Below are 26,220 nucleotides of genomic sequence, written 5' to 3' on the forward strand. Positions count from 1 at the left end.
ACAAGGACTTTGTCCCTTTAGGCCGTAGGAACTCTATGAACAGAGCTTGCTTGGCAAGGTAATCCTAGTAATAACTACTGTTTATTCTGCACTTTCTCTAAGGTAGACATTTTTCTAAAGGCTTTGCATACTTTTGCACTTCCATTTTTTTATCTTCACAACAATCCAGTGAGGGGGAAACCTGAGACTGAGAAAGGTTAAGTAACTTTTAGCCCATGGCAGCAACCAGTAACCAGTCAAGGTAGATTTTTGTATCCAAATATGTCCGCTCCAAAGCCTAGGCTTACAGCTAATTAAATGTTACCTCCTTACTTAAAGTGCTAGAAATGGCCAAGTTTTAATAATGGAGTTCTTTTTTTACCTTTAAAATCTTGCTCAGGTTCCCCCTCTTCTCTGTAGTTGCAGCCTTATTTCAGGTCTGTCATCTCCTTCATGTACAGTATCATCCTCTGATACATTTTTCCATTTCATAGCCTTTCTTCTTTACAATTGGTTACTGGTTTTATTTGCATTTATTGCCCTTGAACATCCAGAACATTCTCATGTCACTTTTCTGCCTTGACCCCAGATTTCTTCTCACAGGAGCAATGAGTTTGTTTTGCTCATCACTCTATTTCCAGCACCTACAGTGGTGCCTGGTATGTAGTAGGAACTCAGTAGTTCGTAGTTAAATTCACAGGATGCATTCACAGTCGGCCTCTGCCGGCGTTTTTGGCCTTACCGCTCATCTCTGCCCTTCCAAGTAATCGTAGCTGCAGCTACTTGAGGATCCTTGAAAACACAATGTTCTTTCACTCTGTGCCTTCATACAGAATTTTTCTTCCTCCTGCATTGTAATCATTCCTTCCTGCCCCTCAAAATATAGGCATTGGTAAAAGTAGGTTTACACTCGTGAGTACGTGAAACAGAGTTTAGTCTTGTATTTATTCATTGTATCCTCCATACGAACAACTGCAGACCTACTGTTGCCCACCCCTTTGTTTAGCAAACTCCAAGTCACCCTTCAAAACTTGGCCTAACACCTCCCCCCCCCCCAGGAAATACACCAGGAATCCCCACGTGGTGTACTTTCTTTTGTGTGCTGTCACTAATTTTATAGCATCATTTATATCATTTCTTTGGATTTAAATAGGTATTGGTCATTTGCATGTGCCAGTTATACAAGGGAGAGGGAAAAATTGTGAAATATATTTAATCTCTGCCTTAAAGAACATTATGGACTAGTAAGGAAAGCAGACAAGTCAGTGGTCATATTTTAAAATGCCTTAAGTGAGGAGTATTATCTATTTCTGAGTAGTAAATTACCACAAAAAATAGTGACTTAAACAACATTTATTAACTCACACAGTGTCTGGTGTTCAGGAATCTGAGAAGAGCTTAGCTGAGTGGTTCTGGCTCAGGTCTTTTCATGAGGTTGCAGTCAAGGTAGGTGAGGCCTCTAGTCATCTGAAGGGTAGAATGGGGCCGGAGGATTTGGTTCCACACTGGCTCATGGGATAGTCACAGGCCTCGGTTTCTTATTACGTGAGTCTGTCTATGGGGTTGTTTACAGTATGGCAGCTGTCCTCTCCAGAATGCATGATCAGAGAAAGGCACACACACAGAGGAGCAGCAGTGTCTCTCAGGATTGGACCCTGCATCCACCATATTCTGTTGGTCACATACACCAACTCTGGTACAACAATGGTAAGAGTATAGGAGGCGGAGATCACTGGGGGCTGTTTTGGAGACTGACTGCCACGAGAGATACGCATGGGATACACCTAGGAAGAGCATTTAAGAGGAGTAATTTTCTGAGGTTACAGAAAGCAATCTCTTCCTTGAGATCTAAAGTATAGGTAACGGTTACTTAAATAAAGAGGGGACAAACACATTCTAAGCAAAGAAACCAGCAATTGTATTCATGGACTCTTAAGAGAGAGCCTCGGTTATTAGAAAGCAAGACAGGGGAGCTGGAATGTTGAGTGTTGGAAAAGAATGAGGCTTGGGGGTGGAGAGGGCACCAGGGGTCCAAGCTGTGTGTTGCGCCTGTCAGGTAAAGGAATTTGGACTCTGTGCTGAGGACGAAGCAGCAGAGGCATTCATGGATTTAACAGAGATACGCTTTTACTAGTTTTGCATTTTAGAAAGGTGACTGGAAGCCTAGAGTGGATAAAAGCAAGACTGGAAGAAGGGAGAGCAGGTAGAAGCCTGGTGCAATCATTTATGTAAGGGAAAATGGCTGCTTATTAAATAATGTGGATGGAAAAAGTGGGCAGATTTTTAAAATAACAGGAATACAAAAATCAGTATAACTCAATGATTGTTTAGATATGGGGGAAGGGGAGGATAAGACCCAAGTTTCTGACTTGGTGAATTGACAGTTGAGTGACTGACTGTGTCACTTCCTGCAGAGAACAACACTGGAGGAAGAGTTGATGCGAAGTAGACGCCCCCAGTTCACAACTGAGTATAGGCCTGAGCCTAAGGAGAGGAATTTGGGCTAAAAATGTAAATATAAGTAATAATCACATCACAGAATTGAAGCTTTGAAGGAGGATGAGCTTGTGTGAGTGAACAGAGGGACAAGATCAGGGCTCTAAGTATCACTTTTAAGGGACAAGCTAAGAGAGGAATTCGTTAAACAATTCAAGAAGCAGCAGCTGAAGAGTGGGGAAAAAAGGAGAATGTGGTGTCATTATCACCGTATTTAAATATTTGTGAAATTGTCTCTTCTACTGACCTGTAAGCTCAAGGAGGACTGTATCTTTTATATTTTTGCATGCCCTGTGGCACTTAAAACAGGGTCTGAGATATCATAGGTACTTGACTTAATATTGACCATTGAGTGAGTAAGTCAAAGGGCACATGGGAAAAGGGACTATGTGCTGGTTGAGAAAGCTATTACTTGTCAAGCCAAGAAGTACAGTGTCCGACAGAAGTAATGCCTGCTTGATTGTGGTTGGTAGGGTAATAATATGGGTGTAATAATTTATAGTTTTAATTTGAACATTTCACCTAAAATGTTATATGGTGTGCTTGAGTGTGGTATTGTTACCTTACAGAGTTACATGCTTGTGATTTTTGTAATAAAAAAGGGGACATTATTTGTGCCGGGTCCTGTATATGATCTTTAGGCAATGGCAGCATGATTAATGTTTTTTGTGTTAGCAATGTAGGAAATGGGTTAGTTAAGAAACAACACAAAGACCACCTTCATCACTGCAGTAAGCCAAAGTGAATTTCGGCAGCAGCCTAAACTGCGGTTGGAGATAGCAAGAGGTGGAATGGGTGGAGTTGTGACACAGGAGCAGAGGAAGAAGGCAAGAATCATTCTGGGAAATCTTACTTAGGCACCTAGTGGATGAGTATGCCATTGCCGAGATAGGGAAAGTAAGAAGCAGTGGGGGGGAGATAACTTCAGTTTGGACATAGTCTTATGTTTGAAATGTTTATATGATTTCAGGTTACTTTTTCCACCAGCTAGTTGATAATACAGGATGTGAATTCATAATAGAAGTCTAGGTTGAAGAAACAGAATTAGGAGTTAGACCATAGGAATAGATCAGATAAGCATAAAGAAATCAATACTGCAAGGAAGTTATAATTCTGCCACTGAGGATGAATCAACATTTTCAAAAAGATACTGACATTTTAACTGCATCCTCCGAGAAACAAGGGTAAAGGAAAGGGTGCTCCTGTATGTATAGCTTACAGAACATTTAAACCTCACCAAAATCAATTTGTTCATAAGGTTTTTTCCTTTTAGTATTTTAAGCATAAAAACTTTGAAATGTTTTTATGAATAAAAGGCAGAATGTGGATTTATAACTTTTCTGTTACTCCATTTCAAAGGAAAGAAGATTCTCTATGATATACTTGCCTTTGCCAAAGAAAGTGTTCATTCTCATGTTACCACACTTGGACCTCAGAATTTTCCTGCCAATCACAAAGAACCATGGCTTGTTGACTTTTTTGCCCCTGTAAGTTATTTTTATCTGTCAAAATTCAATATTGTCAGATTTTCTTGTTATAGCAAAAAGATATTTTCTAGATAACCTTGAACCATGGGTACTAGATTTGTGTTGTCCAGTTTTGGCTACTACCATGTACTGCATCTAAGAGAGCACTGATGTACTTACCTCTCTAAGGATTAAGTATATGAGGTCTGTCCAGAAGGTATCCAGCCATGTAATATGAAAAACAGACATTTATTGAAGAAGATGCAAGATATGAGAAACATTATGCACAGGACAATGATGCCTCAGTCCCCTTCAAAGTAAGCACCTTGGGACCTCACACAGTTTTCCCAATCACGATCAGCTGCCCCGTCATATTTTCCTGAATCTCAATCTTCCCTTTCAAAAGGTGATTTTAGTTTTGGGAACAGCCAGAAGTTACAGGGCACCAAATCTGGGCTGTAGAGCCGCTGAATCACCTAGGTGATTTGATGTTTTGCAAAAAAACTCTGCACAAGACGTGATGCAAGAGCAGATGCATTGTTGTGATGAAGGTGCCAGTCACCAGATGCCCATAGGTGCAGCCTTCTGAATCATCCAGATAGTTTACACAGAGGAATGTTCAAGCTTAACACAAAATTTGATGCAGATTCATTGCTCTCCTCACTCAGTCATTTTGAATGCAACGGCCACACAGTGCACATGCTCACTCAGCAGTGTCTACCACACCCACTGACAAGTGCAGTGATGTTGTCATTGTTCATGCATGCACATTCCAGTCCACTGTCCTTGGCTGCCAGATTACATCAATGTTGTGCAAACCGTTCTCATTATATGGACAATAGCTAGACTTTTTCTGGACAGACCTAGTATAAAGCATAAAATTGGCAAGTAAGAATAGTTTGTCTTACTTAGCTTATTGCTTATTGCAAAAATGATGTGTTTTTTTGTTTTTTTCATTTGGCTCAGTGCTTATAAATACTTTTTCTCTTACAGTGGTGTCCACCGTGTCGAGCTTTATTGCCAGAGTTACGAAAAGCATCAAAGCATCTTTATGGTCAGCTGAAGTTTGGTACACTAGATTGTACAGTCCATGAGGGGCTCTGTAACATGGTAAGGCAACGCATTACAAATGTATTCCAATCCAATATTAAAATAACAACTTTTTCAAACACACATCTACATTTAGAGTAGTAACAAATTGTTTAAACAAATTTAACAAAATTATACAAAATTATGATGGATAAAGCATGGAATAATATATGTAGTTAAATGTAGATATGGTCTTATTAAACTCAGGAAAATATTTAGTCAAATTGATGAAATATATGATTTTTAAATTATTTTAAGATCCTTATATTTTTTTAACTTAATATTACCTCTTGGTAGTCTATAGCTTTATTCTTTAGCTTTCTTTGTAATTGTAGCTAATAGAAGGAAATTAAAACAATGAATGAGATAGGAGGTTGATATTCACTCTTTTCATTCTAAGAAGTACTAGAAATTTTATACCTCATGATGAAAGTATAGAGTTATCCCTGTAAAATAGTCTTGGGAAGAAGAATCAAATCTAAATTAAATCAAGTCATCACATCTGTCAGGGTATAAACAATCCAATGACCGAGAGATACTGGTTGCGACAGTATAGGCATGCAATTTGCAAATCCCAGCACAGACAACCTCATAGGACAAGCACCTAGTTTATTGGACAGATATTTGTAAGTGGAAGAAGATTAAAGACTTAAAAGACATACCATTCAAATGCAAGTTTAGGCATCATGTGATTCAATTCAAACTAACCAACTGCAACAATAAAGAGCGAATTGGGGAAATTTGAACACTGACAAGATATCTGATGATTTTCAGGAATTATTGTTAACTTAGAAATCAGGAAAAAATTCCCATTTGATATAGCAACAAGAAAAATAAAGTACCTTGGAATAAACCTAACCAAGGAGGTAAAAGACCTATACTTAGAAAACTAGACAACACTGAAGAAATTAAGGAAGACACAAACAAATGGAAGCATATACCATGCTCATGGATTAGAAGAATTAACATGATCGAAATGGACATACTACCAAAGCGATTTATAGATTCAATGCAATACCTATTAGTACCAATGACATATCTCACAGATATAGAACACTTCAAAAATACATATGGAACCATAAACGACCTCAAATAGCTGCAGCAATTTTGAGAAAGAAGAGCAAAGTAGGAGGGATCACAATACCTGGTATCAAATTGTATTACAAGGCCACTGTAATCAAAACAGCCTGGTACTGGCATAAGAACAGACACATAGATCAATGGAACAGACTAGAGAGCCCAGAAATAAACCCAAGTCTCTATGGTCAATTAATATTTAACAAACAGGGCAGCAGCATAAAATAGAGGAAAAATAGCCTCTTCAACAGATGGTGTTGGGAGACCTGGACAGCTACCTGCAAAAAAATGAAACTCGATCACCAACTTGCACCATACACAAATTTAAATTCAAGGTGGATAAAAGACTTAAATGTAAGTTGTAACACCCTAAAAGTCCTAGAGGAAAACATAGGCAGGAAAATCTCAGACATTCCACGCAGCAACATCCTCACAGACATGTCCCCTAAAGCAAGGGACATAAAGGAAAGAATAAACAAATGGGACCTCATCAAAATAAAAAGCTTCTGCATGGCTAAAGAAAACAGCACCAAATTACAAAGAGAACCAAGAGTATGGGAAAACATATTTGCCAACAATACCTCAGAAAAGGGTTTGATCTCCAAATATAGAAAGAACTCAACACGACTCCACTCCAGGAAGACAAACAACCCAATTGAAAAATGGGCAAAGCACCTGAACAGACACTTCTCCAAGGAGGACATACAGAGGGCCCAGAGACATATGAAAGGATGCTCAGCATCACTAGCCATCAGAGAGATGCAAATTAAAACCACAATGAGATACCACTTTATACCAGTGAGAATGGCTATCATAAACAAATCAGCAAATAACACGTGTTTGGAGAGGTTGTGGAGAAAAGGGAACCCCAGTACATTGTTGGTGGGAATGCAGACTGGTGCAGCCACTGTGGAAAACAGTACAGAATTTCCTCACAAAACTAAAAATGGAACTACCTTTTGACCAGGCAATTCCACTGCTGGGATTATACCCTAAGAACCCTGAAACACCAATTCATAAGAACCTATGCACCCCAATGTTCATAGCAGCACAATTTACAATAGCCAAGTGCTGGAAGCAACCTAAGTGACCATCAGTAAATTTCTGGATCAAAAAACTATGGTACATTTACACAATGGAATATTACGCAGCAGAAGGAAAAGAAGGAGCTCCTACCCTTTGTGACAACTTGGATGGAACTGGAGAGCATTATGCTAAGTGAAATAATCCAGGAGGTGAAAAACAAATACCATATGATTTCACCTTTAAGTGGAACCTGATCAACAAAACAAGCAAGCAAGATATAACCAGAGACATTGAAATTAACAATCCGACAGTAACCAGAGGGGAAGAGGGAAGGGATAATGGGGGGAGGGGGGAAGGGTTTTCTGGAACAACTATAAAGGACTCAGACAAAACCAAGGAGGGGTAGAAGCAGGGGAGGGAGGTGGGGGTGGCTGAGGTGTGGGGGGAGTGGAGGAGGGTAAATGCAGACAACTGTAATTGAACAATAAAACAATATGCTGGCAGGGGAAGAAAATGATAGTGTGGATATATTTGGAGGAAAGTCCATATATTTGAATATACTGAAATATTTATGGATGAAATGATAAATTATCTGGAATTTTCTCTAAAGTAATCTTGGGGTAGGACTAAAATTGAAAGAGATGTAGATGAATTAAGAGTAGCCATGAGTGAATTATTTTTGTAGCCACGAGAGTACATGAGACTTTAGTATTCTCTGCTTTTGTGTGTATTTTAAATTAAGATTCATAAAAACTAAACTTTTTTAAAAAGATAAATGGAAGTAAATGTAGGATGAAATGCTTTTAGCATCTGTATGAGGAATAATTTTTTACCCTACCCGTACATGAAAATTAAATATAAAAATCAATGAATATGAATTAATTTGACTACATTAATGTTAAAACTATTGCCAAAAAGACACTATAAACTTAACAGAACAGGCTGAAGATGTTTTTGCAACACATATAACTAACAAAGCCGTAGTGTCCAGAATATTTGAAGATTATAAATAATTTTTTTTAAATAGAGAAAAAAAGTTTACAGACATTTTGCAAAAGAGAAAATCCAAAAAGTGTAAAAAATGTGAAAATTTTTCAACTTAACTAGTCATCAAGAAAGAACAAACTATCAAAAGAGCCCTGTACCCTCCCCATGTAATCAAATTAACAAAAAATTCGGAACTCTCACAATAGCAGGTAAATGGATAAATTAATTATGCAGTCACACAGTGGAGCATTTAAAACCTGATCGCTCTTCACCAGTTTGGGGAAATCTCAAAAACACAATGGAAAATGGAAAAAAGCAGGTTTGAGGACAGTATAGAGAACTTGATAAAATTACAGACAGCTTTTAAATGCTCAAACATTACAGGTTGCTCCCAGTGTCGGGAAGGGAAGGAATGAGATCAAGAAAGAGAACTTCAGCAGTCTGCCAGTGTGGCAAAAAAAAAAGCTAGTCCTCCTTAAATACAGGGAAGGGATATGTGGGTATTTGTTAGATTATTCTCTTTTTATTTTCTTTTGAAATTTTATTAAAATAGTTTAAAATGAAATAAACAGGCCTTTGGTTTTGAATTCCTTGTATGCTAAGCAAAGATATAGTAATTATCTTAATTTGAATTCTTCTGGTTTTTCTACTTTTTATTTTTTTAATTTTTATTGTTATTCAATTACAGTTGTATGCCTTTTCTCCCCATCCCTCCACCCCAAAGTTTTTCTACTTTTTATCTCAACTATTAAATAGCCTATAGGTAGTCGAGTAAAATGCAAGGGTATAAAACTATGCTGTTGATTCACCCAGAACAAGCCAGGATTCACTACTCACTAACTGGTGGGTCCTGGCCAAGTCGCTTAGCCTGTCAAAACCTCAGTGACTTCATCCATAAAGATGACCTGGAAATTCTAGCTGCTCCTAGTGTAGTCGTGAGAAACACATTCGAAACTACACGCTGAAGTGCTGAAAAAGTGCTAGACACACAGTAAGCGCTTCTTAAATGTTACATTTAATTGTTTTATTAATGTAATGAACTGTTGATATTTGCACTCATTTTACAGAAGTTTGACAAATGTTTTCATTATTCTTCCTAAAATTACTTTTGAGCCCTGACTGATGTGGCTGAGTGGGTTGAGAGTTGCCCTGCAAACCGGAAGGCCACTGAACCAATTCCCGGTCAGGGCACACGCCTGGGGTGTGGGCCAGGTCCCCTCTGTCTAAAAATAAATAAATCTAAAATTATGTTTTAATCCTAGTCAGAGATTCCATTTTGCTAATAAATGGGCCAACTTTAAAGATGTAAAGTTCAACTACGGCAAATCTACAGCTCTCTTTTTAACTTTTTAAAAAATAAATAAAAATTGAAACTTTAAAGAAATGCTTCCTGACTTAGTTCCTGTTAATTCTGAGGAGGAAATTGTAGTGTTTTGTACCACAAAAGCTATCTTGAATAGAAAGAATAAAAAGTAGCCACATTCTTAGGACATGATTCATAATTCTTTAACCTAAAGTATAGTTATGTTCACGTTAATTATTAATATATTTCTTTATTCATGCTATTCTATTTTCTTGATTTTCTTCTATCTCTAGACAATTGAAATATTTATTAGGGCATCAGAAGTGACTTGTGCTAGAAATTACCCTGCTCTTTACAGCCTTATGCATCTTAGTTCTGGAGAGTAAAAAGGCACCAAGCCCTAACTGCCCGTGCTCACTTCTCTATGTTTCATGCCGATGGATTTTGTATCTAGTGGAGTACCGATAAATAAGGGTTAGGTATTCAGCAGTATCATTTCCTTTGCAAAAATTGGCTGAGCTAAAATTTTTCGGTCACCAGCAATTTAGCAATGGGTTTTTTAAATCTTACTGTTACTTAAATAAAGGCAAGCTGGTTATAACTTTGAAACAAATAGGTTAAATGTATAAAATCATGTTTAGTTTGTCTTTTCATTCTTAACAGTATAACATCCAGGCTTATCCAACAACAGTGGTGTTCAACCAGTCCAACGTGCACGAATACGAAGGACACCACTCCGCCGAACAGATCTTGGAGTTCATCGAGGTAGGTTTTTTTATTGTTGTTCAGTTACAGTTGTCACATAGACATATTTTAAATTAGTTCTATAGTATTATGAAGTGTAGAGGTGACATAAGTTCATGGCTATAGATCCTTCTGTGTATGTGTACACTTTGTATAAATATTTAATCATGTTTAATAACAGGATTTATTCTTTTGTGCCAAAACATTTTCTAACAAGAAAATTAATTTCTTAAATTTTTCTAATGTTTTAATATATACTTACTATAAACACTAAGAATAAGTCTGTGTTTTGTTTATTACCTAGTTCAGTGTCTTGTACTTAGTAGACACAACTATTTATTAAATACATGAAATAATCTTTCATAAAGCTTTGCCACGCCCCCTCCATGTTTTCTCAGATAGAACCACCACAGCTTATTTCTTTTAGGTCCCATATAGATGAGATAGGAGTAAGCTCATTATTATCCAGGCAATGTGTGGATGGGTAAGGGCAGTCTGACCCAGCCCCCACTGGAGGGCCTCTTTCCAGCCTGGGCAGCTATGCCATGCCTGTGTGATTATAATCACGCAGAAGTGCCCTGTACCTGGAGCCTCTCCTTCTTTTCCACCAATAGTCTTGACTGGCTAAAATAATTAACAGGGGCTTCCTAAGAATGAAAAATTTAAGCTTATTATTTATGTAGTGACCACTCCATTCTCTGTTCTACTCTTCTCTCCTTCCTCCTCTAGAAAATAGTTTTCAGTTTTGATTGTTTTCCCCAGGGAAAAGCTAACATCTTCCTTAATTTTACCCAATCATGACAGACTGAAGCTGTGTTAAAACAGCATTGGAACAAGTGATCTGTCGAGAGGTTGTGCAGTTTCTGCCGTCAGAGTAGCAGGAAAAGAGATGAGTAGGCTTTCCATTATTAATTAAATAATGGGTCATTTACAACCATTCATTGGTTTCAGAACTGACTGTGGCTAATGTAGACATCTGGGCAGCTCTTGGAAGTCTTGCCTCATCTACTCATAATCTTAAATAAAGTTATCTCTTTATGTTAGTGATACATAGGAATAGCAACAAAATATACCTTGATTTAAGAAGACTGATAGTCAAAATCCAAAGTTAATAAATTAGGGATTATTTCTTCCTTTTAAAAATAATTCACTATAGATTCTCTTTAAAATATCCTTAGGTATCTTTTTATCATTTAAAACAATTTTTTCTAATTTGCCAAGAATATATGAAAAACTTTGTTTTTACATCAGTTGCAATGAAAGCTATGTTGTCTTTAGGATCTTAGGAACCCTTCAGTGATCTCCCTGACACCTGCTACTTTCAATGAACTAGTTAAACAAAGAAAACATGACGAGGTCTGGATGGTTGATTTCTATTCTCCGTGGTGTCACCCATGTCAAGTTTTAATGCCAGAATGGAAAAGAATGGCCCGGGTATAGTAAACTAGTTTCTTTTACATCTTACCATTCACTAAGGATGCTTATTTAACAGAATTACTTTGAAATTGAGATGAGTGAGCCCACCTCTAGGTTATGGCTTATTTAATCACAGTCTGACCATACCGCTTAGATGGCACCCCGTGTCTGTCTGTGAGGCAGACAGTAGAGGATAATCGCCCTCTCTGTATGCCACTCCACCCATTCTTGGCCAGGTTTCTGCCCAAGTCAGCCCAGACTTCTTTATTTTCAATGAAATGTGTCTGATTTTTTATTTTTAGATCTTAAATACATAGTTTGTTCACAACTGTAGGACTTAAAAGCAAAAACAAAAAATAGCCTTGATTTATGACACATTGGATTTTTTAAATTTCACTCACATAGAAATAGTGTTATATAAATCGTGAAAGATTAGAAAGGAATTAAAATTTAAGTACCAGAATGGAAAATGTAGTAACTCTTTTATATTTTTTTCTAAGATTAAAAAATAATTAAGAAACCTATGAGTTAAAGTGATTTCTGGTATCTTAACATTTGAGATAAATACAATTTTGTTCTCTATTCATTAAAATTTCAAAATTCAGATACTAATCAGTATGCTCCCCACAGCCTGTGTCTCCATTTGAAAACGTCAGCCTTTGAAATAACATTGCCAAGACCTCCCTTAGTTCTTGGTTTTAATACTTTGAATTTTAGAAAGGTATTATTTTCCATATGTAGTAGGTAAATGAAATCAGTTATTTAATATGCAATAATTGCACTAAGTTCTTAACTACAAAATTAGATTTCTAGGTTATGTTCTATTATGTGTTAAGCCCTTACTCATCTTTATTTGATGAAAATCACTAACACATAATATAGTAACTATCTCATAGTGACAGTTTCTCTATTGCAAATATATATAAAGTAATTATGGAGGTAAATTTATTCTTATCCCTTTGACCTCTTTATCCCTTTTTCTTTCTTTTATAGACATTAGCTGGACTGATCACTGTGGGCAGCATAGACTGCCAACAGTATCATTCTTTTTGCGCCGAAGAAAATGTTCAGAGATACCCTGAGATAAGATTTTTTCCCCCCAAATCAAATAAAGGTTATCAATATCAGTAAGTATTATCTAAAATTTGAAGACATTTATTACAGTCATTTATTTATACAGTTAAAATTTAAAAGTTATCCTGAATAAATAAATGCTAAGCCAACCAATGTTTTGAGGGAGCCCCTGTCTAAGATAGTGTGCTAATGAGAACCTCAGAAGATGACGAGAGAGTCGAAGAGTTCCGCTGTTCATGCAGCTGACAGTCTGGTAAGGAAGAAGTAAGAGCAGGAACTAATATCTGTTAGGTTCCTGATGAGTTTCAGGCACTATACTAGATCTTTTCTCACATTATTTCCACTAGTCCTCACACAAACCCTGAGAAACAAAAATTATTACCCCTCCTATGACTAGAGAAATCAAAGAGCTCAGGTCACAGCGGCTGAGGTTTGGAGTTGGGGTGAACCCAGTTCTGTCTGTGCCCGTTTTTCCATAACACCACATGGTTTTTCAGGTAGGACACTGAGAAAAAAGCAAGGCAGAATATATTGCCTTGAATATATGTGAGTATATATGTGAGTATATATGAGTATTTATGAGTAAAGGTTTGAGTATTTATGAGTATATATATGAGAATATATATGAGTATTTAAAAAGTAAAAATGAGCCATGGATTTCAAAGAGTAAGGGATCACAACTATGAGGGAAAAAAATCATGAAATACTACATTTGTGAGGTAGCTTTTGATATGGCTTTTAAAAGTGGGTAGGAATTTTATAGACAGTTCTAGCCAGAGTAAAGATTTGGAAACTAAATCCTCGGACGTTTGAGTCTTGTCATTACCTCGGGCCTGTAGATGTCCAGCAGGCAGCTGGACACTGACGTCAGTCTGGAGCACACAAATACATTAAGACTAGTGAAACATATTATTTGGGAATCCATGTAAGTAGTGTTCGTATGTAGTTATAACTGAGAAGAGAGATGCTAAAGTCATTGGGTTACACTTAATCTTTTCAGTTGCTACAATGAGATGATTTTCTGAATATAGCCAATAATGAAAACTATTATTTACAACTTAATATTTCTTCTTTTTTGCAGTAGTTACAATGGTTGGAATAGGGATGCCTATTCCCTACGAATCTGGGGCCTAGGGTGAGTAATTAAAATACATCATTGTATAAAATGGACACAATGCCATTGACCTTCCTCTATGTCTGTACTTAAAGTTACTGTGAGCTGTTTGAAATTCTAACATTTTAAAAAACTTAGTAAAGAATTAGAATTCACAAAGATAAGGTTGTGGTTTATTACACTGTCATTCTTTGAAGTCATTTTTAACTTAGGAAGTTTTGCAGTTTTATATTTTGGAAGTTTGCTTTGGTTTTGTATAATGAAAAATCATTAATTCCTCACCACAGATTTTTGCCTCAAGCGTCCATAGATCTAACACCTCAGACCTTCAATGAAAAAGTTTTACAAGGGAAAAACCATTGGGTGGTTGACTTCTATGCTCCTTGGTGTGGACCTTGCCAGAACTTTGCTCCCGAGTTTGAGCTCTTGGCTCGGGTAAGTCTGGCCTAGCTACTAAAATAAGTTGAAGTTACATGTATGTTTTAATAATTAGCTAAAACATTTTAAATATTTGTTTTTGTTAAATGTTTCCTCTGAATTTTAAAAACTATTTTATTTTTATAACTCTGATCTTTGCAGTCGATTTTATTCTTTATTAAAAAATTTAGCTAATACCTTCTCTGCCTTGGATGACAACATCACCTACCTAACCTTAACAGCCAAAAGCTTCACTTCGTCTGCGTGTTCCCTACTTCCTCTTCCCTGCAGTTAGGAAGGAATCCTTTTTGATCGTATTTGTATATGCTGAAGAGAGAGAGATCTCCCATCCAAGTATTAACCAGGCACCCCCCCCCCCCACCTTAGCTTCTGAGATCAGAGGAGATCAGGCACATTCAGGGTGGTGTAGACACATGGAGGGTTATCAGTAGGGAGGTGGGGTGGGGGAAAATGGGGAAAAGGTACAGGGAATAAGAAGCATAAATGATCGGTACAAAATAGACAGGTGGAGGTTAAGAATAGTGTAGGAAATGGAAAAGCCAAAGAACTTATATGTATGACCCATGGACATGAACGGTGGGGAATGCTGGTGGGAGAGGGGTGCAGGGTAGAGGGGAATAAAGGGGAGGAAAAAATGGGACAACTGCAATAGCATAATCAATACAATATTCTTTAAAAAATATAAAACCACTCAAATTTAAAAAACAATAAAATGATTATTCATAGGTAAAAAAAAAGAGAAAGAGAGTGAGAGATCTGACCGGGAGGGGACTGGAGAGTGTAGCTGAAGTGGTCAGCCTTCCACAAGATGAGTGCAGACAGAATTGGGATGTCTGTGCCATGGCGGACAAGCTGTGGTTACCAGGAAGAAGGTGAGATATTTAGGGTAAAGCTGCTCAATTTACTTGGTGAGGCAAAGGAGAGTTTATTTGCTTTTAGAGAGGTGCTGCTGGACAAATAGGAATGTAAAGAGCCAGTAAGAATTTGGAAGCAGTCTTATTCAAAAGCAATCTTACTTGATTGGACTTGTTTTTTAAGTCACAAATCCTTGGGTTTATAGAAATTGGAAATTTTTAGTTATCACCTTGCTTTGTGTTTGCCAAAGTACTTTATGACAAAGAGAATAGTAAACCATATCTTTCTTTTTTCAGATGATTAAAGGAAAAGTGAAAGCTGGAAAAGTAGACTGTCAGGCTTATGCTCAGATATGCCAGAACGCTGGTATCAGGGCCTACCCAACTGTTAAGCTGTATCCCTACGAAAGGGCCAAGGTACGTGCGGGTTTTTCCTGTGTTCCTTTCCTTTAGCAGGCCGAGCACCAAAGATTTTTCTTTTAGTCTGAGTAATGCTTTTCTGTAGTTTCTTCTCCCTTTGTCATTACTTATTGCACATTACTGAAACAAGGTCCTTACATATACACGGCGAGATTTTAAAAGTTTTATTGGTCCCACAGTTGATATGGTCTCCATTACCTTAAAATTTTTATACGCGTGAACAGGAAAATTACTTGTATGACATACCAAAATAATAATAGTGGTTTTCTATGGGTAATAGAATTCAAGGTGCTTACTTTCTATGAAGTTTTATATTTCCTACTTTTATAGAATTAACATATATTACCTTTAAAATGAATTATTTTTCCAAGAAAGGGTAGTATACTATTGTACTTTTGCAATAGCCTTAGCACCTGAACATTACTATTTATTCATGGTTTAGGCTACAAGATAAATGTGAGGGTCCCTTGGTTCAGTCATAATTCCTTTTTTGGGCCAATGACATTTTTTCCCCCCAACAAGAAACTAGACATCTACCAATGATCTTAAAATTCAGAGGATAACTTCTATGATTCTTAATACACAAGCATATGTCTGTCAGCCAGTGTAATTGCTGGCTGAAAGTACTCATTACCTTTGCTGTCTTCCCAAGTAAAAGAATGACATTTTTGACAATAGAATAAATGTTTACTTTGTACTATATTCTTGTTTTCTGGTAAAACATGAGATAATTTCAAATATTTTAATATATACTTTTTAAGAATATCAGATTAAGATCTCATGTTGTTTATTGATAATTATAATACATTTTGAAATAGAGCTAAATAAAGAAATTAATGACAACTTTCAGAAATCTAGAATTGCGAGGCATCTAGATTTTTCAGTGAAGGATTTTGAGTAGTCCGAGAGGCTAACTCTCTGTTAAGAACAGCCTAGGGTAGACATAACTTGTGGGGAAAGGAGATTGAACCTGAGCCTGAGTATTTCTTTCTTTGAAATGACTAGCTCTACCTCGCAGTTCTCAGAACTGCTGAGAAATTGGTGAGATAAACGGGCTTTTTCGTGTAAAAAGATGTTGGGGAAATAGCAATATAATGAGCAGTCACAGAAATGATCAGACCATAGAGGGAGGTGATGTTACCATGTGTCCAGAGGAGTCCAGGGGACAGATCAGGACCCAGAATATCCTGTCCAAACTGAAAGACAGGTGTGGCATCCAGAAGTCCAGACCAGGTGAGAGGGCCAAAGCCAAATAACGACTGGAATAAACAGAAAGGCAAACCAAGGTGGGCAGCTTTACAAAGAGACAAAATCCTAACTTACAAATGTGGGGTTCCCTCCACAAGGAAGGAAGCAGGTGGCTGCAGATCCCAGATAAGCAAGAGTTGGGTACATTGGCCTGTTCCTTCCCCAGCTTTTTAGCCACCTTCCTGCTGTGGGCAGATGAGAACCAGGGATATACATTGCTTTCCATTGCTGTAGTTAGTCATGGTCTTGTTTGTGCCAGTGGTTATGTTAGACTAGAATGATTTGAGTTCTCTTGCACAACTTAGGTGTTTTGAGGCATTTTGAGTTAGCAGTGCATTTTTTCCAAGGAATTGATTGACATGTTCCCATGACAGTATCATAGTATTTATTTCAGGTAAGTAAGGGTTAACTGTGCTTTTGTGGCATTATTTCCTTGAAGAAATTTCAATTTTGAACAGTTAGAACTTTAAGGACTATTTAATCGAGTTTCTTAGATGGAAATGTCATGTTTTAATTAGATACTTAAAAGATTATAAGAAAAGTGTTTTTAATTTTAGAGAAATACTTGGGGAGAGCAAATAGATTCCAGAGATGCAAAAGAAATTGCTAACTTAATACATGAAAAATTGGAAAGTCTCCAAAAAGATGGAAAGAGAAATAAGGTAAGGACTGAATCTAGAGCTGACTTTGGCAAACATTATCTAAACTTACTCTTCCTGTATTTTATATGTATTAATAAACAGGTAAAATGAAGCTTCAAAAAAATAGTAAGTAGTTGGAAATTTCTTCTTAGGAAAATATGAGACTCAAGTATAACCACTAGACACAGAGATGCTTAGAAATTTAGACAAGTAAAACCATTTAAGAAGAAATAATGACTATGGCCAGAAATTATTGAAATTTTGTTCACATATAAGTAAAACATGGACTTGGTAGGAATAAATATACTGGAGCCTCTTGACACATTTGGATAACAAATAGTCTTTTGTTGTTGGTATAGTCAGGATACATTGGGGCCTGTGTTCACCTGGGCCTCTCCTTGAGATTTAACCTATCAAGTAGTACAACCTTTATCCTGCTACACTTTGGAAAGGCTGTTTATTTTTGTCTTCTTTAAATCACTGTCATTCTCGGACAGACTCAGACCAAAGAGTCTGGGAATGTTTGAGTGCTTTCTGAATAGAATTTGATGCAATTACCTGGGGGTTTCTTGGATTCTTTCCTGTGAGGTGAAAGGACAAAAGAACAGCACTGCCTGGAAGGGCCTGAGACGTCCGGCTCTATAGAATCATTGGAACCGCAGGCCCCAATATGGAAAGCCTTAAAGCCTACTGCCAGAATTATACTGTATCCAAACCTAAAAGTTAGGAGAGAGAATGTTTATTTTCGTGGTTTCAGTAAACAAAAATATTTTTCTGATAGTTTGGTTTAGCTATGTTTTTTCAACTCATTTTATTTTTTAAATCGTGGCTTTTATCTAAGTTAAACATTTGAAATAGAAAACACTGTTACTCATAAATCAGAATATCTTAACTGAAATTTAGTTAAAGAGCACATCAAAATACGACCTTGAAAGTGTAAAACTGTAATTAACTGGTAGTGTCTGTCACGGGCGAGTACGAACTACCTGATACCCTTGTCTCTAGCATTGTTATAGGTAGGCGAGGTACATTTTGTATGTGGTGATCCATTATATAAGAATATAAAGTAATTATTTTTGAGAAGGTAAAATCTTGGTTAGTTCATATTATTGTATTTTACCTTATTTTAATATTAGAAACTCATGGTTCTTTTCTCTTTCAATTACTTTTACATTATTATTGAAGGATGAGCTTTAATGACATTGAAGATGAAGGAAAAAATGGAAAGAAATTCTGACAAGTGGTGACGTCGGAAGACATCTTTTTAGACCGCTGCTACATCCGTGGTGGGAAGAGAAGAACAGTATCGTGGATATGTCATTGCACCATCGAAATTCCGTACAACATTGGTATGAATGAAGGGTCTGCAGGCTTTTTCTGTTAAGGGTCAGATCATAAATACTTTAGGCTTCGTAGACCATATGCAGTTCTTGGTCACATATGGCTGTTTTGTTCTGTTCTGTTTTGTTTTGTTTTACAACCCTTTGAAAAATGTACAAACCATTCTTAGCTGAGGGCCATCCACTAACAGGCCACAAGCCACATTCAGTCCTCAGGCCACAGGTTGCTGACCACTGGAAATGGTGTTTGGGCTGGCTGGCTCGAACGCGAGCCTACTCTGCTCGTACATGCCTAAGCTGTACAATGTGAACTCCATCACTTACAGTGTCGTGACTCACCTGAAAAGGGAGAACTTGGTTTTCAGTCGCCCGTTCTTCTAACAATTCTTTAAAATTGATTATCTAACCATATATTTCATTTAAAAAATACGATGTGGCAAAATAGATATCCTATTTTCATGATGTATTATAGTGAAGATATCTTCATTTTTTTTCTTAAAGGTTGAATAATTGATTTTAATTTTTCACAATTGAGACAAAATTTTTTACAGTAAGTAAACAAATTCTATAGATTACTGCAGCATTCAGAAATATCTGCGGGAAAAAATATGTTTATCAATTAACAGAACACTGTAGAGTATCCCAAATATATCAAGTATTTAGAGTTCTATATTTTAAAGATATGTCTTAATTTATTTTCTAATTGTTTTTCATAAAAGTTTTCCCTGTGCTAGTAAATTACTTTGAAGCATCTTTCTAATATTTATGGTTTTGCCTTCTGGACTCTTTTGATGTGTATCTTTGTTTACATTTGCCTTTTTATTCCTAGTTGGTTTTTACTCTTGTCTGGTCTCTTCATTATTCAGATAGGAAAGAGAACTTTGCAGTTTGTTTCACTATAATCCTTGTAATACTACGGTCATTACAATTATTAATTTACTGTTGGAGGCTGCTGTGTTCAGATAAATATTGGCACAATAACAAGTTATTTTTCTAAGAAAATTAAATATATAAATGTAAGGATGAGACCTCTTAGTTTCTCAGTTGTTCAGACTCAATCCAAATACTGTTTCCTTGCCTTTTAACAAAACATTGTTAGATATAATTCAGGGTGTATGGGATGGTAAAGACCCCAGTATAAATCTAAAGAGGTCAGTGAATTAAAAAGAAATACTCAGTTTTCCCAAAAACTTATTAGGATTATGCTTTATTATATTGGAAGAGTTTTGTTTATTTTTTTAATACCACTTTACCTCCTTCCCCAATGTTTCCTTATAAATATTTACAACTACAATTTATAGAAAAAGTAATAGATTTTTTTTATTTTCGAGTGTAACCCTATTCTTTGTAGTCTCTCCCATATTGTTTTCAGTGTACTTCTTACCTCCTTATCTTGGATTTCATTTTACACAGGTAGGCACATACAGAAGAATTGCCACTTTGAGCCTTAATTTAACCTTGTTGAATTATGATCAATAATGGCAAGTGCCTTTTATTCATTAAATTTTCAAAGCCTAGAAGATTCTTTAAATTAGCTTGTTTCTACAAAGAATCCCAAAATGGAATGCCTAAGGACGCCCTGGTAAATACCGACTGAGTTACGGTACCAGTCACATGAACACCAGTGTGCTGGACACTGAAGAGGGACAATGGAAGTGAAGGCATCGGCCCCGTCTCCCAAGGTTATGTCACTCACAGTTCTGACCCTGAATCCATGACCAGCATATAAGTGACTGTATACTACTACCTGTAATTCCAAATTTAATTGAAAAACATCTTAAGCAGTACATAAAGCAGTAAAATTATATATCCTATAATTTGGCCTAAGTGCATACCTGTGGAATCGGCTCTGAGGCCAGCGCTACCTGGGAGTCACGTTAAGTAATGTGTATCGTATTAGTAATATATATCAAGAGGCTATTTTCTTCAGTCCTATCAGCGTCACTGGGTAATTAAAAACAGCTGGCAGAATTCAAGGTTTCAATGGCTGCATTAGCGCAGAGGAACACGGCACATCTCCAGCAGAGCGGGCTGCGTGCTGTTGGGCAGCTGGGTGTGAAAATCAGATGCATTTGATTACGTGGCTATGTGAAACCATTTGGAATTTCTGTTTTTGGCATTAATGATGCTTGCCTATCTCAGTTTCCCAGTTTTTATTGAACATCTTTCCTATCTTTTTTACTTAAAGTATATGATTAAGACAAAGGAAAAATAAAATGAAATAATTATTGTATAATGACTTTTATATTGTAATGGTTTTCTTAAAATTGTTTTTTTGTTTTCTGACAGTATGCAAAGTGGAAATTTTCTTTGAAGTGCATTCATCTGAAAAGAGTTACTACATTGTTTCCTATCAGACACCTTTACAAAGCTATTTAGTGTGGGAAAGTTTTCAATGAGGAAGTAGTATGTTTTCATACCATTTTAACAGAATTTTTATACAGCAATTAATCTAGTTTTGCTCCTTATATATATGAACAAAGTCAGATAAGTGTCTTAAATTATACTTATATTCAGCCCATCATGAGAGTTAAGAAGTAATACAAAGTTTCAATTAACCAAATGCATATTCAACTTTCTATAATACCTAAAGGAACAAATTGATTCTGAAGAAGAAAAAAATAATATTTCTGGTAGTATATACTTTACTCATAGACCAAAACTTAAATATACCCCAATACTTCTTGTGAATAAACTTGTTTCCAAAATGAGTAATGACAAAAGGTCAGCCACCAAGCTAAGTATAAATGTATTATTGATGGCATATAAAAAATGGCTCAAGTCATTTATTTTTATGTCAAAGGGTGGATCTGCACTCATGCTGCCCCCAACCCCTTGTTAGATGTACTGAGTGGTAACCAACCAAAATTATGGCTGAGGCTGATGGCACATGGGCTCACATCACTGATGAATCCGGGACTGTATTATTTAGTAGCCTGCTGTTCCGGTGTTTAGTGATCATTCAGAAAGGTCTGTGCTAACGCCCTCAAAAAAAATTTAAAAAGTTCCATGTTATTTAACTACTGATAGCACATGCTTAAGCTATTCCAGACATTTTATTTGAGGAGGTAAAAAAGGGGGGGGGGGGTTAAAGAATGAATAGGTTCCAGTACAAGATGGCAACACAGGAGGTTCCTGAACTCACCTCCTCTCATAGAACACACGAAATTTGCAGCCCCGTACAGAACAGTTCTGTCTGAAGGAAACACAGAAACTAGCTGAGTGACTTCCACTCATCAGGTGAACAGTAAACCCCAGGATGTACTGGGTCGGAGAGACGGAGACACGATTTGCATCCAGCCCCACCTCTGGGCCAGTGACACAACCAGCACAAAACTCAGCTTCCAGTTTCTTGGAGGAGCAAAAGGTTTGGACCTCACATCTGGTGTCCCAACTTTTAAAACTTTGACCTGAGAGGCAGGCCCCTAAAACATCCAGCTTTGAAAGGCAACAGGACCTATGTCCATGAGACCGACAAGCTTTATAGCGAATTAAGAAACAATTGTCAACAGGCTTACGTGGACTCACCCTGGCTCACCTCCTCCCCTCCCCCACATCCCGTGCAAAGGCAGCATACTGAAATGCACCCAGTGTTTCTGTGTGAGAGGCCTATTTGCGATCTTAAAGGCTTCAACTTGGGGGTTTGGCTTCTAATTTAACACCTCTAGAATCTGACTGCGGCACTTAAAGATAACACTCTCTCTGTGTTCTCCCTCTGCCTCACTTGAGGTGGTTGTACTTTCCAGGGAAGGTTTTGCAGACATCTAGTGTCCCACAGCTTTTGTGGCTGCCACACCGCTTTGATCGCCTGGTGGCCAAGTGGTATTTACATCTACTGGTCTCACAGGACTATAGAGACAGCTCAAAATTGTCCAGTGGGTTATCTCCCACTCTTCCTCCAACAGTGGTACATTTGCATACTTTTTAAAGCTGCCGCCTGAGGGTGTGCCTTCCAATCAGCTTGCATCTAAGTGCTGATTGAGCTCCTCCCCTTTGGGACAATGACAGGTTTTGGCACTCCCTCAACTACTGGGAGCCAATTAAGAACAAAAAGTGCTACTTAGACAATCACAAAGGTTTGAGAGGTAGTCAAGAACTACAGTAGAATTGAACAATGAAGTTCATCTCCTACACCACTCCTTCCAGACAGAGAAGTGGCTGCTTTATCTAATCCATAGAAACCAACACAGTCAAGGAAAAAGTAGAAACAAGTATATGTTCCAAATAAAAATCAATAAAAATGTAAAGCTAAAACTCAGAAAAAGGCCTTAATGAAAATACGGTCATGGAGATGCTCAGCAAGATCAGGTCTCACAGCATGAGCAAAGGAAAAATTTGTCACAGCAGTAGAAATTATAAGAACGTACTAAACACAGAGGTGAAAAATACAGTAACAACTGAAAAATCCAAGAGGACCTAATAACGGACTAGATGAAGCAGAAAAAAAAAAAAAAGATTAGCAAAGTCACAGAGGAATTCATCCAATCAGAGCAACCAAAAGAAAAAAAGTGAAGAGAGCATATGGGACATTATCAAGCAGACCATATTTGTATTATATGGGTTGCACCCAGAGAAAGGGGCATAATCTTATTTGGAGAAATAATGACTGTAAACTTCCCTAACCTGGAAAAAGTAGGTATCTACTAGAACTTAACTACTAGAGCAAAGAAGCCCATGGAGTTCCAAAGAAGATGAATCTAAAGAGAAAGAAGAAGACATAATTAAATTGCCGAAAGTTAATGACAAGGACAGAATCTTAAATGCAACAAGAGAAAGACCACCTGTTGGGTACAAGGGAACCCCTGTGAGACTGTAAGCAGATTTTCAGCTGAAGAGAGCCTGTCTGATACATGTGTCGAGTATTAAAAGGAAAAACTGCAATTAAAAATCTTTCAGAATTAAAGGAGAAAGTTTTCCAGACAAGCAAAAGCTAAAGGAGTTCATCACCATTAAATGGGCCTTATAAAAAAATGGTAAGAGACTTCTTGAAGCTGAAACAAAAGAGCATTAATTAGTAACAAGAAAACATGAAAGTGTAACTATCACAGGTAAAGGTTAATACTGTGAATGAAAAAAGCATTCTCCAGAAAGTAACCTCACAGGGTGATCTGACCATAAATTTTTAAGCAGGTCATAGTGGATAGTCATGCCCCGGGCATATAAATTTTTTAATATAAAGTTTATCCCTGCCTTACACTATCCCTGTCCATTGTTCTTGTGCATCTAGGTTAACACACCTTTGCTACAAAGGTCACCACCCTCAGAGAGCGTGTAATCTCTACCTGTCCTGCAATCCAATACCTGCCTTGTTTTCTTCCCCCATCATGTAATCTTCCTGTGTTCCCTCCTTAATTTTAAATGCATAGAAAAAATGCAACATTGTCATTCTCTGGAGCATTTAAGATATTGCTTCCTGTCAGTGTCATCATTTTGGCTCAAAGTCCCACAAAAATTTTTTACAGGTTTGGCCTTGGCCAGTGTGGCTCAGTTGGCTGTGGCATCGTTCCATATACAGAAAGGTTGCAGGTTTGATCCCCAGTCAGGGCACATGCAAGGAGGCGACCAATGTTTCTCTCTCACATGTCTCTCTCTACCTCTCCCTCCCTCTGTTTCTAAAAGCAATGAAAAAATGTCCTTGGGTGAGATTTCTCTTTTTTTAATTGTTTACAGGTTTGGATGTTTTTTATATCAGCAATATATGGTTAGATTCGGAATACGCTAATGTAATTTATACTGGTGGGTAAATCATTTACAAATCTAGTATGAAAGTTAAGACAAAAGTACTAAAAATACAATAATTTTTAATAGAGACATAAGACATAAAATGATATAAATTGTGTTAAATACATAAAAGGGGGAGTAAAGGATAGAGTTTTTGTAGCTGACTAAAGTTAAATTACCAGCATAAAACAGACTGTTACATCTGAAATATGTTTTATGTAAGCCTCGTGGTAACCGCAAAACAAACATCTGTAGTATATTCACAAAGGCAGAGGAAGGAATCAAACCATGTAGGTAGCTACCAACACACAAAGGAAAGCAGAGAAAGGGAAAAAAGAACAAGGGAGCTACAAAGCAACCAGAGAACAATTAAGAGTTCGTATTAGTAAGAGCTTAGGTGTCAATAATTAATCTAAATGTAAATGAATTGAATCCTTCGATTAAAAGACAGAATAGCAATAAGAATAATAAGTACCAAACTATACGCTGCCCACAAAAAACTCACTTCCACGTCAAGCATGCACGTAGGCTCAGACTGAAGGAGAGGAAAAGACACTCCACACGAGTGGAAACCAAAAAAAGCTGGAGTAACTATGTTTATATCAGACAAAATAGACTTTAAGACCAAAGCAGTAATAAGTGGCAAAGGAGATTATTTCATAATGACAAGGTGGTCATTCAACAAGAGGACATAACATTTATAAATATTTCGGCACCAAACCTAAGAGCACCTAAATGTATAAAGCAAATACTAACAAACTTAGACAGACAGCAGTGCTGTATTAAGTTATGTCAATCCCCACTTGCATCACTGGACAGGTCATTTAGAAGTTCAGGAAGAAAGCATGAGATTTAAATGGCATGTTAGACCAGATGGCTTACTAACACAAGACATTCCACCCAAAAGCAGCAGCAAACACGTTCTTCTCAAGTGCACAGGGGGGGGCTTTCCCAAGTAGATTATATGTTAGGCAACAAAACAAGTTAATAAATTTCAGAATTTTGAAATATCAAGCATCTTTCTGACCATAATGATAAGTAGAAATCAATTACAAAAAGAAAATTCATGAATTGAATATCAACTATAATTGAAAAATGAAAAACAGTTTAAATACCTCAGCAATTCATTCTCTCTCAGGTAAGTCACCAAAGAATACAAGACTCAATAACATGGTGTATCAAAAGGCCTAAATTTAAGTCACCCTATTAGGGCTTTACAAAGATACTTTAACGTGTATTAACTATACTAATAAATTCAAAATGCAGAAAATTCCTATTTTACTACAAAGATTAAATAAATTTTAAATTTTATTTTGTTGATGTGTCTTATATAAACTTAGAAAAAAACCTGAATGATAAGAAATTTCTACCTCCTCACCAATTCAAGGGTGAGAAAAGGTGGGTTTCCAGTTGTGAGTTTGCAAAACATAGTTTATTCTTGCATTATTATTTATTAATGATTGTGTTATTTCCATACACACAACTATTAACTGTTGGGAACCGCCCTGCCTGGTTTCAGAAGCTGTAAACCCCCATGGCTAAGGCTGAGTAAAGAGACCTTGGGACCATAAGCCACTAAGGAGACAAAGCTTATCTCCCTGGCAGGTGTGCTGCCTCTGCCTCCTTCACTTCAACCTGCTTGGCCCCAAGCAGATGACCAGTAAGCCAATGACAGGTAAAATTCCTCAAGGGAGGGTCTAGCTAAGACAAGCATGGTCACAAAGGGACCCTCAGGGAAGGACTTGGGGGGCTATAGTAAAAGGGGGTGATGGACCCTCGCCCCTCAG

The 26,220-nt window shown here is 37.0% G+C and overlaps 1 protein-coding gene across 3 annotated transcripts in view; it reads left to right on the forward strand.

The window, feature by feature from the left end:
- DNAJC10 (DnaJ heat shock protein family (Hsp40) member C10) overlaps window positions 1-20,948 on the forward strand; it is a 42,908-nt gene extending 21,960 nt beyond the window's left edge. For 2 of the 3 annotated variants that reach the window (XM_024561461.4, XM_024561462.4), the window contains exons 14-23: window positions 3,835-3,962; window positions 4,935-5,051; window positions 10,087-10,188; window positions 11,446-11,601; window positions 12,577-12,710; window positions 13,739-13,792; window positions 14,059-14,206; window positions 15,361-15,480; window positions 17,289-17,393; window positions 18,558-20,948. In XM_024561461.4, coding sequence (XP_024417229.2) covers window positions 3,835-3,962; window positions 4,935-5,051; window positions 10,087-10,188; window positions 11,446-11,601; window positions 12,577-12,710; window positions 13,739-13,792; window positions 14,059-14,206; window positions 15,361-15,480; window positions 17,289-17,393; window positions 18,558-18,569 — 1,076 coding nt within the window. In that variant the 3' untranslated portion in view covers window positions 18,570-20,948. The remainder of the gene's footprint in view (window positions 1-3,834; window positions 3,963-4,934; window positions 5,052-10,086; window positions 10,189-11,445; window positions 11,602-12,576; window positions 12,711-13,738; window positions 13,793-14,058; window positions 14,207-15,360; window positions 15,481-17,288; window positions 17,394-18,557) is intronic. The other variant, XM_071220674.1, reaches the window with a different exon arrangement.
- Window positions 20,949-26,220: the final 5,272 nt, after the last annotated feature.

This window comes from Desmodus rotundus, chromosome 2, assembly GCF_022682495.2.
Source record: "Desmodus rotundus isolate HL8 chromosome 2, HLdesRot8A.1, whole genome shotgun sequence".
In the NCBI taxonomy this organism is placed as follows: Eukaryota; Metazoa; Chordata; class Mammalia; order Chiroptera; family Phyllostomidae; genus Desmodus; species Desmodus rotundus.